General features: G+C 46.0%; 1 protein-coding gene across 1 annotated transcript in view; it reads right to left on the reverse strand.

Annotated features, from left to right (window-relative positions):
* The window catches only part of SPACA6 (sperm acrosome associated 6), a 204,340-nt gene that overhangs the window by 12,837 nt on the left and 178,717 nt on the right, over window positions 1-12,786 (reverse strand). The window contains exon 7 of the mRNA XM_086928567.1: window positions 3,771-3,998. Within this exon, the coding sequence (XP_086784693.1) occupies window positions 3,771-3,998 (228 nt within the window). The remainder of the gene's footprint in view (window positions 1-3,770; window positions 3,999-12,786) is intronic.

Genomic DNA, 12,786 nt, shown 5'->3' on the forward strand with positions numbered 1-12,786 from the left:
GACCTCTCTTCAATCCACATAGCTCTTGGCCTGGTAGTCATGACTGACAGCATTTAGAATCACTCAAATACAAACCAATTAATTTTTTTATCCACATTTAAAAATAAATATAGACAGGAAAATAAGTGGTTTTCTGTCTGTATGTATCTGTAAAAATCAGTAAAACCAGAAAACAGGAAGCCTTAAACATAATGAAGTGACCAAACAGCCGCCTGGTTTGCTATGACCCACAATCAGGTCATGGTGGTTCTTCACCCTTCGGTGTCCAAAGCGACATTTCGATTCCAGTATGGACTTGAGTGCCTCTTCCTCCACGACTAACGCAAGTGCGCCACACTGCAAGATCAATAGTCTTGAGATGAACTTAGCTAAAACCGAAATTACCACTTTGGGTAGGCCTCAAAAGTTTATTTGGTTTGTAGGTGGCAAATGTTTGTATATACCTCAAACTCAAGATTACTAGGTTATGACAATGTTCTCCAGTCCACCTTGACCACCCCTCCCCCAACTGGCTTCTCTAAAAAATGAAACTTAATAGCCAATATTGGAGAAAAAAAAAAAACTTTTTTACTAACTATGACAGTTATAAACTCCAGGATTCTAAAACATTTTAATACCAAGATTGCCCTATCTTCCGTTATATTTACAAAGGTGGTATGAATACAGACCTCTAGAGCCTTCCTACCTGAGGGGTCTATCCAAGATTAGACAGAGAACCTCTCAGGGTAAGGCGTGCCGAAAAGGAACTCCAATTCTTCCAGCTACCTACAGCAGGACTCACTGACTGTCTGACTGTCTGTGGGGGAGGTTGTTAGGATCCCAAAAAGTATTTCATTTATTTTGGATGAAGTTACTTCATGATTATGAGTTAGAAGCAGCAAGGGCTTTTCAGGATACATCTATAAATATCTTTGAAACTGAATTAGAACCAACCACTAAGGTTTCTTGCATTCATTCTGATCTACGCTCTTCCCTTTGACCCAAACTGGGGCACATATTCGCACCTACTTATTCTTTATTGGCTTTCAAAGTAAGCTAACTGTGCCACACTTTACAATCTATGGACATGGCTAAAAATTGAAAGTGCTTTCATATATTTCTAAATAGCCGGCTGTTTTAGTTATTGTATATTCTGCAACGATTATTTAGTTTACTAGTTTGTACTGTTGACTGTTTTATACCAACCGATATCTCCTTTATTTATAAAATACTAATGTATCTTACTGTATTGAAAATGATTATAACTTGTATATGAAACATGCAATAAAAGTAAGATAAAGATAAATAAAGTGCATCAAGTAGTGGCTTGCCAGAATACTCAGCAAAATAGCCTGCAACTCAGTGACAGTGGTCACTTGGAAACCTTTCTCCGCACTTCCCCACTTTGGAAACACAGGGCTGCTCCGAATTTACAACGGATGTACCATGTTACAACGCATACCATTACAACTACCTACCGTTACAACGCGACCATTACAACGCATACCATTACAACGCATAGCGCTTTGAGGTGCTGGATAGTGGTAAGTATAATTTACTATTCTAACTCCAGTCCCCGTGGACCCTAGGGAAGGTGTTGGATAGTAAATTATACTTATTCCCTATCCTAGAGCGCCCCCCAGCGCAATGCGTTGTAATGGTATGCGTTGTAAAAGTCGCGTTGTAACAGTATAGCGTTGTAAGAAATGCGCTGTAACAGGTATATACCGCCTATTCCCACTCCCTTGTCCAATCACCCCAATCAACTTTGAGGCCCCTCATGTTAATGTTTTGAAGACACATGCTACACCCTAATAGACAAGCTGCAATCCAACAGACAAGCTAAAATACAAATGACAAGCGACATCTCTATGAACAAGCTACAGTCACTACTCAGGCTACAACCCGTTGGATAAGCTGGAATCTGATACACAGGCTACAGTGCCATAGAAAAGCTACACTCTGATACACAGGCTACAGTGCCATAGATACTACAATCTGATACAGAGGCTACAGTGCCATAGATAAGCTACAATCCAATACACAGGCTACAGTGCCATAGAAAAGCTGCAATCTGATACACAGGCTACAGTGCCATAGAAAAGCTACAATCTGATACACAGGCTACAGTGCCATAGATAAGCTACAATCCGATACACAGGCTACAGTGCCATAGATACTACAATCTGATACACAGGCTTAAGTGCCATATATACTACAATCTGATACGCAGGCTACAGTGCCATAGATACTACAATCTGATACACAGGCTACAGTGCCATAGAAAAGCTACAATCCGATACACAGGCTACAGTGCCATAGGTAATACAATCTGATACACCGCCTACAGTGCCATAGATACCACAATCTGATACACAGGCTTCAGTGCCATAGATACTATAATCTGATACACAGGCTACAGTGCCATAGATACTACAATCTGATATACAGGCTACAGTGCCATAGATAACCTGTAATCTGATACACAGGCTACAGTGCCATAGATAAGCTACAATCTGATACACAGGCTACAGTGCCATAGAAAAGCTACAATCTGATACACAGGCTACAGTGCCATAGATACTACAATCTGATACACAGGCTACAGTGCCATAGAAAAGCTACAATCCGATACACAGGCTACAGTGCCATAGATACTACAATCTGATACACAGGCTACAGTGCCATAGATACCACAATCTGATACACAGGCTTCAGTGCCATAGATACTACAATCTGATACACAGGCTACAGTGCCATAGAAAAGCTACAATCTGATACACAGGCTACAGTGTCACAGAAAAGCTACAATCTGATACACAGGCTACAGTGCCATAGATAAGCTGCAAATCTGATACACAGGCTACAGTGCCATAGAAAAGCTACAATCTGATACACAGGCTACAGTGCCATAGATAAACTACAAAACGATACACAGGCTACAGTGCCATAGAAAAGCTGCAATGTGATACACAGGCTACAAGTGCCATAGATATGCTACAATCTGATACACAGGCTACAGTGCCATAGATAAGCTACAATCCGATACACAGGCTACAGTGCCATAGATACTACATTCTGATACACAGGCCTCAGTGCCATAGATACTACAATCTAATACACAGGCTACAGTGCCATAGATACTACAATCTCATACACAGGCTTCAGTGCCATAGATACTACAATCTGATACACAGGCTACAGTGCAATAGATACTACAATCTGATACACAGGCTACAGTGCCATAGGCATGCTACAATCTGATACACAGTCTACAGTTCCATAGATAAACTACTAGCTGATAGAATAGCTATTGTCCAACAGACAAGTTAAGCCCCTAAAGGTTATATTAAATTCCTATGCAAAAGCTATATCCCAGAAGAGATGCAGCAAGGCAATGTTTAAAATGCAATAGATTAACCACGCCTGAGAAGACAAGCTGCAGTGTGACAGACAAACTATGCTCCTAAGGACACGCTATACTCCTACAGGTATAAAACAACCCAATGGCCAGACTACAAACCATTAAACAAGCTACACTCCAGGAAACATGCTACAGTCAGTAGATAAGCAGTAACCTACTATACAACCTACAAGCAAACTGACAAGCTACAAATCAGTAGATTAGTTGCAGCCCAATAGACTATCTGCAGCACAATAGACCAAGTATAAACTGAAAGATTGACCGAAACATGTCAGACATCAGATCGTAAAGTGACCAAGAAAAGATACGTAGACTTGTGACATAGAACACTTCGGCCTGCTAGTTGTAAACAGTTGCCTGCTCATACCCTTGTTGACGTACCCCGCAAGCAGCGTGATTGCCATGGTGACCAGGGCCACGAGGATGATGATGTAGTTGATGCTCCTCTTCCTGAGAAAGCCCCTCTCTTCCAGCAGATGCTCAACAGAGATGGTTCTAGCTTCTTCTGGTGTCTGGTCAATATCGTCGTGCGAATGAAGGATCGACCTGAACATTACCTGGAGCTCGTGCTCTTCCAGGAACCGAATGACGCTGACTAGATCAGAGGAGACATGGCAGGTGGCGGACACAAAACTAGGAATTATTGATAAATTAATTCATAAAGACTTATGTCAAAGCAAACTCTCGCAAACTCATATTAAAATAAACACATATATGCATCATAAGCAATACAAACTATACAAAAGTTATAAATCTGTCAATCTCCTTCCCAAATCCACCATGGGCCATATGTAGGAACACATTTTCCATAGACACAGAATAATAATAACAATAATAATTGTTGGACTTGGCCCTTTCTGCAGGGTCATCCCTGAACTTTTTGCCTTCCTCCAATATTCTCTCTGACCTGTTTTTGTTGGTTTAATGACTCTGGGCACTTTACCACTGCTGGCCAGTGCTAAAGTGCATATGCTCTCCCAATGTAAAGTGTATATGTGATTGATTTCCATGATTGGCTCATTGGATTTACTGTCAGTCCCCAGTAAAGTGCACCAGGAGTGCCAGGGCTTGTAAATGCCAATACTGCTAGTGGGCCTGCAGCGCTGGTTGCGCTACCCACAGAAGCAGCCCTTTAAAATGTGTCTATGATCTGCCATTGCAGAATCTGTGTGCAGTCTGGTACTGTCATGCTGGCTGGGCAAGTGCACCCACTTGCCAGCCTCAAAACCTTCAATTTGCTTCATATTAGTCAATCCTATGGTAGGCCCTAGGGCAGGGTGCATTGTAAGTGTAAGGTAGGACAAGCCCTGATGTGTGTGGCATGTCCTTATAGTGAATTACAGCCAATTTCGTTTTTCACTATTGCAAGGCTACCTGTTCTCTTAGGCCAAGATGGGCTGCTGGAATTATTACACCCTATAATCCCAGCAGGCTCAGGGAACATGGTAGAAAGTCAGGTTTAGTATGCCTGAACTCAGAATAATAAAATACTTCTTTTAGTAAAGTTTATTTTAATATCCTGTGTTTGCAAATGCTACTTTTAGAAAGTTAGCATTTGCTTGCCTAACCATTTCAGCTCGCCTCTGCTAGGATGTGTATCTGCTGTCTGGGTTGTGTGAGTGGCAGGGCTGGGGGATGACAGGTGGTGAATGCAAGGATTACACCTTAGTGGGAGGTGGGAGTGCCCCTGGACTCTGAATAGGGCTGTGCTCTGCCACCACAATGCTGGTTCCACCTCCTGGAAAGCGACTGATGACTCAGCCCAACACCTGGCCCAGGAAGAGGACAGCCTGTCAACAAGATCATCCTGGCTGCCCCTGTCCATACAATGCTGGCTCCACCTCCTGTGGAGCGTCTGATGTGCCATCACTGCTCCCTGAAAGGAGAGACCAGAGTACACCCAACAAAGTGCTCAGAGACTGAAAGCAGTTATGCAAAGACCCCCTGGCCTGTAAGAACAAAGAAAATGCTGTATAAAAGTAGGAGCCCTGCTCCTTGCAAACTAGAATCCTGTTTCCCACAACGAACCTCTGCCCAACTAGAAGGAGAAGACGACCCTGGAAGGACTGGCCTGCTGATTGCCTTGCTGAGGAAGGAGAGGAGAGGACTTGCTGAAAAGACTTTGTAGACTTGTGCTGAAACTTTCTCCCAGGGCCTGGAAGAGAGCTTGCCCCCTGACCTAGAAACAGGATCATCTGGCTCAACCTGTGCTTTGCCCGTCTGTGATCGCCGTGAGGATATCTTCCCCACCGGAGCCGTGACCCTGGTGCCCCCACAGCCCCTCCTTGGCCGTGTCTACTGTCGCCTGACCGTTCCCGCCAGGAGAGAGCCCCGCTCTTTTGAGTCGCTCTCCCCCCACTGTGCCATGCCGCCCCTGCCACCTCGCCACTGGAGGCTCGCTGATGGGCTCCCCACGCTCCCGCTGAAGCCCCCACCGTGACCGCGAATCCAAAGACCAGACTCCGTGAAGCTACGGGAGCCCCGGACGCCACCTCGCCCTTTACCAAGAGCCGCTGTGCGCCCCGCACCCGCCTTCACAAGATCAAACCTAAGGTACGCCTCTCCGTGCGCTGGGACCCTGTGCGAAACGTCCGCTGGTACGCCTCTCCGTGCGCTGGGACCCTATGCGAAACGTCCGCTGGTTCCCCTGAGGCTGGTACGCCTCTCCGTGCACTGGGACCCTGTGCGAAACGTCCGCTGGTTCCCCTGAGGCTGGTACGCCTCTCCGAGCGCTGGAACCCTGTGCGCAACGTTTGCCTTCACCTACACACCTCTTACGGCCCGTCTGTACCTGTACGCCTCGCACCCTGTGTGCGCAACGACCTGTGAGCTGAGAACTGTATGCTTCCCCCCGCCCACCCGTTGACAAGACCGGTACGCTCCGTATCAGTACCTTGGAGCCGTACGCTTCGAGCCTCATTGCAAAGCTGTATGCGTCTCACGCGAGATGCGTGAGAGTTGGTAGGGCCTTCGGTACGCGACTCACGTGAGATGCGTAAGACTTGGTAGGGTGCCGTGATTCCTCCCGTTTTAGGTGCCCAGAAGCAATACGAAGCATCCCGCAGGCCTAAGACTGGCCTAGAGTACCTAAAACCTAAAGAAGAAGCAGCCTAAAGTGAACTAAGGACTACAAGAGAATATTGCCTATTTACAATCTTGTGGCTTAGCAAAACGTTATCAATGGTCTTGTGATAAATACTTGCCTGCATAGATATATTTTTACATAAAGAGAACATATTTTTACATATCTACAGCCTGGTGTCCATTTGTAGGGGGATTGGTATGTTTACTGTGTGTGTGATTACAAATGCTCAACCCAATAACGCCTGAAGAATAGCCTTGGCTGCTCACGCCACGCACCTAGAGGGTGAAGCAAGGGTAAATCTAAGGGGTCATCCTTCGCCCTGACTTAGAGGAGAGGGTCCCTGCTTGTCACAAGTGAATACTTGCGCCAACCAGAGACCCCCAATTCTAACAATAATATTATTAATCCACATTTGTAAAGCGCGAACAATAAGAGTCTCCAGACGCTGGGGGTGTCAGGAAGATTAAGCAAGCTCTTGCCCAGAGTCACATGGTGCTGGGCTAATCTGCAGCCGGCGCCGGGATCGAACCGTGATCCCCAAATTCCAGCGTAAGTCACCCTGGCCTCGGTGCCATGATCCCCAGATTCCAGCGTAAGTCACCCTGGCCTCGGCGCCACACCTCTCCGAATGGGAAAAATCCTTTGATACATCTGGCCCCAAATAGCTAACAAAGCACAGCGTGGTGTGGTGTTCATATTGCCATATGCACCAGAAAATGTATTTTATTGAGTGTTTTTTTGCAATTAAAATTGCCTACAAAGATCATTTCACTTAAAGCTCAGCCTTCCGTTCCGCGTTTCCGTAAAGCACTCAAAACATGGCTGTTTGCAAGGGCGTACCCGTAGTTACTTTTATATTGCTCCCTGGTTTTTTCTGTTAGGCGCCTTGATGCCTTCGGGCTAAGTCGCGCGTTATAAGATTCTTTTCATTTCATTTCATCCAATATTTGTATTAAATGTTACCTGGAAAACAAAGGCATTAGGCACCAAACTGGATTGAACACCAATCTGAAGTGGTCCACACACAAAGGACATGATTAAAAACCTTTCATCCCAGTTCAACCCAACGAATGCGATATAAACCATGAATGCAAGTATGAAGCATCCTAGGCTTAGAGCACTTGGATCAGCTGCAGCATTAAATAGTAATCTAAAGAGATGTTTTAAAAAGGGGATGAACTAGTATTTTCTAAATAAAGGTCTCTCATTCACATTGACCTATAATTGGAACATGACTAACCTATTGATCTTGAGTTTGGTGGACAGAGCAGTGTCTGTTGGCATGGTAGAGAACATTACCTTTGTCATCCCCAGGGTACCTCGCTCACCAAATTTAGAGATTTGAGCGGACCCCGTGGTCATCTATGTACATTCATACCAAATATTAGCTGCATGGCCGCCAATGGATCCGATGGCAATACAACAAAGTTTTGAAATGTTTGTTTTCAAAAACATGCTCGCAAAGTGTGAGTTTGTTTTTGAACAACAGAAATTTAAAGACCCACACTCCCTTGGGAGTTTTCTCCGAGGGTGTGGGGTACCTTATTGGCGATGATGGACATGAAAAAGGCATTAAATCGCCAACCACAATAAGGAGAACGGTGTAATGCCCTTTCTCTGATGGCTTACACTCCATCAGAGAAACACAGGGTTTCCATCAACAGAATACTAAATGCCACCTGTCTCTAAACAAGTCAGGCTGACTGAGGGGTTGATGGGCAGGGTACAATTTTGTGTTGTGATGAGTATCCTGTCCAGAAATCTTTAAATCAGGCCATAATATGTTAACTGGGGGACTTTACAATGTGTATATTTTCTTTTTTTGAAAACTGATGGGTGGGTTCACAAAACACACATTTTAGTGAGTCGCAGATTGAACTGCCTACTGAATATTAATTAAGCTGGTCAGAATTTGGGAAGGGAGAAGAATTCTGCCCTGCAGGTGGAGTTCAGCTTAACTCCGCAAAGTGACTCAGAGCAGAGATTTTTCTCCCGCACAGCTCGCCAACCTTAAATTGGCGCACGCTTGCGAGAAAGAATTGTGCACTAGACCTCCTCCCGGTGAGAGTTGTCAATGTGAGCAGTTGCCGCAGGTCGTGACGGCTCGTATTAAGAAATCTGTCGCTCATGTTGAGGAAATTGCCTCTTGAGTAGAATGTCTACTAGAGTGGCAGAAAGCAGCAGTGCCCTCGTGGGCGACGCTCGTGCCTTTAGCACCGATTTCACAGCACGGGACGTACTCCCGGTGCTTAAAATCATTGCGAGCAGCGAGACTTAATAGACTCCATCGCTGGTGGAACTCCGCTGAGCGCACCGGAGTTATCGCGGCACTTCATGGAGTTCTGCGGAGTGGAATTCTGTGAACTCCGTCAAGGCCTAGTTAGAATCTACAACTTACTATGACAGGGATGGTGATCTGCAAGTATTAGCAGGCCATTATCCCTATGATTGCTTATTAAGCATGCAAACTTTCTTTTTTAAAGCAGCCCAATTTCTTTTAAAAATGGTCAAAAAATAAAAAAGACTCCATTCTTGAAATGTTTCCCCCTCCAACAGCCACCCAATTTGCAAAAGAGAATAGGTTTAAAGGGACTCATTCCTTTTTGCGAATGAGTTACCACCTGTACTGGGCCAGCTTTAGGGCGGTGTGATGGGTGCAGCTGCCCAGGGCGCTGACCTGGAAAGGGGGGGGGGGGCGCTGTGTTTAGCAATAACTCATGATTTAAAAGTACCTGCTGCAGAGCTCCTTGTGCGTCCAGCTTTCAAACAGCAATAAAAATGTCAAGATAGCTCGTGTGATTATTGTTGCTGCGGGAGAGATAGATGCGGCTCCTTGAGTGGATTGGTAAAGCTAGCCTTCACCAGCGCTGTAAAGCAAATTAAATGTATGTGACAGAGGGGCTATGAGGGGCACTTTTGCCAGGTGGTAGTGAGGGAGCCCGAGGAGGAGTGCACTGGGAGGGGAGGGGGCGCCAAAAAAGATTGTCACACCAGGCGCCAGCAGCGCTATAGCGAGCCCCGCACCCGAACATAGGAGTTGATAACTTTTCAATGATTTACAATTGATAAATAGGAACACAAAATACAATTTGGAAAGGACGCCCACAACACAACTCGTACAAACTGCAAATCAGTATCAATTTGGAGATGTCTTTTAGGTGTGTGTGGAACTTTACCCACTTCTAAAATGGATCTAAAACATTGAAAGTAACACTTTAGAGGTCCCAAACACTTAAATTTTGTGAATCAGAGTGTTTGCCACAGCTAAACAGCTTCGTATATCTGGCCCTAAGTTCCTCATACAGGACTAGTGGAATGGGGAAAACATCCAGACAGGGATGGATCCAAGGTTAAAGTTTGCACGTTTGCACCTGCGATCCTTCCCTTTATCTACGCCTCTTTTCTTAGGATTTAAGGTTAACCCAAAATTCTCCCTATTTAATATTATTCCAGGTCTGCTTGATATGAGCGAAATCTGGAAACAAATTGCTCCCTGATTAAACTTCTTTTTAGATTTAGGAGGGCAGTGTGCAATAGTATTACGTACAAATTTGTTCAGACCTGGACTCAAAAGAACATGAGATGGAGGGAAGATAGCTGGTCATTTCCTAGTATACCTAACTTAGCTCTCATGGGGATTATGGCATGTACTTAGGAGAAACGAGACAGGGTTTCATATATCTGTTTTTGTTTGCACAAAGTACCAATTAGTGTAATAATGCAGCATTACTCAACAAGAGTCTCTCCTTATAGACCCCGAACCACCAGCTTCGCTCCGCTGACCTCGCCCTCGCCACCGTCCGACGCATCCACAGGCCTCCACCGGCAGCAGATCCTTCTCCTACCTCGCTGCAAGACATGGAACACCCTACCAACACAGCTGCGACAGACCCAGGACCTGCTGACCTTCAGGAAACTTCTCAAGATCTTGCTGTTCGAGGAGTAGCTGCAACCCCACCTACGCTCAGCGCCTTGGGACCCTCACGGGTGATTAGTGTGCTCTACAAATAATTGATTGATTGATTGACTACTCAGATCGGTACAGTGCCAGAAAAAACAATTCAGCATTCTGTGTAGTGATAGCAGCTGATATTGCTAAGGCTCCAAAAAATCAATTAAATTGAGTATTTCAGCAGTAACTACACTCTCAGTCTGAAGATTCTGATGAGGGAATGGATAAGTCGCTTCTGAATAACTCTCCGCTTTGGAATGACTCTCTGGGAGGCAATCAACTACAGTGTGTTGACGTGTTCATATAGGGCTTGGACGGCCCGCTGCAAATGCCGCCGCCCGCTGCATTGCTGAACCAATACGCATTAGGTTTAGCGGGCCTTGGAAGGAAACTTTCAGGAGTGGCACCAGCCATGGGATCAATCGCTGCTGCATGACTCCCAGGTGGCAGGGGGGGGGGGTTAATATTAAATACAACAAAAAAAAACTTACCTTCGGGGGTGTAGGTATGCGTTGCGTCTTCCTTCCCTAAAGCCAATCACAACGCTTCAATGGCAGCGTTGTGATTGGCTGGGACGCCGACCACACAGGCGTCTATGGAGAGGCCGTTTTCTCCATGTAGGCTGCATGCAGCCTACATTGAGAAAAGTGAGAGTGTGCCTGACTGGTTTGGTCGGCCCTGCATTCCACTTCCCCATTTGCCTGGGGCCATTGAGGGGTTACTTTGCAGTGTTTAATGTCCCATGAGCTCAAATAGTCTGCAAACTCTTGCACGTGGAGCAGAGGCCTGTTGTCGGTTTTTACTAAGTTGAAGATGCCATGGGTGGCAATGATCTTTTCGACTTTGGTGATGACCTCTGCGGCGGTCTGTGTTCCAATAATTTTCATCTCCAGATAATTTGTGTGCTCGTCAATAATGACTAGGGCATAGCGACCATCAGTGAGGTGACCAAAATCCATGCTGACTTCTTCCCATGGATGCTCGGGGTTGTCTACTATGATCACAGGGGATTGTCGATCTGGGGTAACTGACACCTAGTACCAGTGGCATGACCTGATGGCGTGCTCTACCATCTCATCCATTCAGGGAAACCAGACCTTGGCGCAAAGTCTGCTTATTGTCTTGACTATCCCTTGACGCCCTCTGTGGGCCAACTGCACAGCTTGAGAGGTGAGGTTTAATGGGATGACCAATCTGGGACCTCTTAATAGACATCTGCTGCCGTCTGTTGATAGCTCCTGCTACACCGTAAGTAGGGACTCCAGAACTTTCCTTGCTTGGTGGGTACTTCTAGCTAGACTTAGCATGATTGGTCGCCAGTTGCTAGACTGGATGGCAGCAATGGTAAGCTGCAGGCACTCGTCTTCTTTTGTAGCTTTAATCAGTGACTCTAGACCCATCGGGAGGGGGCGAGATCTCTCGGTGACTAGCCTGAAGTAGGCTTTGGTGGATTCCATTTCTTACTGCTCTTTCGAGTTGGATTTTCTGCGGTGTCTCGAGAGATAGTCCACTGGATTGGGTGATCCTGTGCGGTACTCTACTCTGCAGTCATAGTCCTGGAGTTGTAGAAGCCAAGTCTCAATGCAGGGAGGTGGCTTGAATGAGGAGCCTTGAAAAAGGTGTATCAGGGGTTTGTGGTCAATCAAGACGACAAACTGACAGCCATACGCGTAAATATGAAAGTGTCTGCACGCCCAGGGCATCGCTAAGGACTCTTACTCAATCTGAGAGTATCTCTGCTCTATATTGGTCAGAAAGCAGCTGGCATAGGCCACGAGGACCCAGCTGCACCAGGGTTGCCTCATGTCCATAAGGACTGGCATCAACGGCCTATTTTGTGGGTCTTGCCGGGTCAAAATATGAGATGGTAGTGTCGGAAGACAGTGGGCCTTTGCTTTGTCTTTTGAAAAGCCTGTCCTTGGTCTGCAACCCACTGCGAGGGCGTCGAGTACTTTGTGAGTTCTTGGAGTGGTCGAGCCAGATTAGTCAGATCTGGTATCAACAGTCCGCAGAGGTTGACCATGCCCAGGAAGCTCTGCACCTTTGAGATGTTGCTTGGCGGCGGGGCCTCCTGGCTGCCTTGTACCTTCTCCAGGTCAGGGGCAATGCCATTTCCCGAGAAGGTGTATCCAAAAAAACTGATCTTCTTCTTGAGAAACTCACATTTCTCTCTGTGCAGAGTTAGATCTGCATTGTGGATGCACTGGAGTACTCCGCGTAGTTGTGAGTGGTATTCTTTGAGCGACTTAGCATACACAAGGATATCATCACTCATGTTGAGGACAACCGGTAGCCAACTGCGCACCCCCTAATTGTATTTTGAAATACTTCTGACGAGCTTGAGAT

Source organism: Lissotriton vulgaris, chromosome 7 (assembly GCF_964263255.1).
Source record: "Lissotriton vulgaris chromosome 7, aLisVul1.2, whole genome shotgun sequence".
NCBI classification, from domain to species: domain Eukaryota; kingdom Metazoa; phylum Chordata; class Amphibia; order Caudata; family Salamandridae; genus Lissotriton; species Lissotriton vulgaris.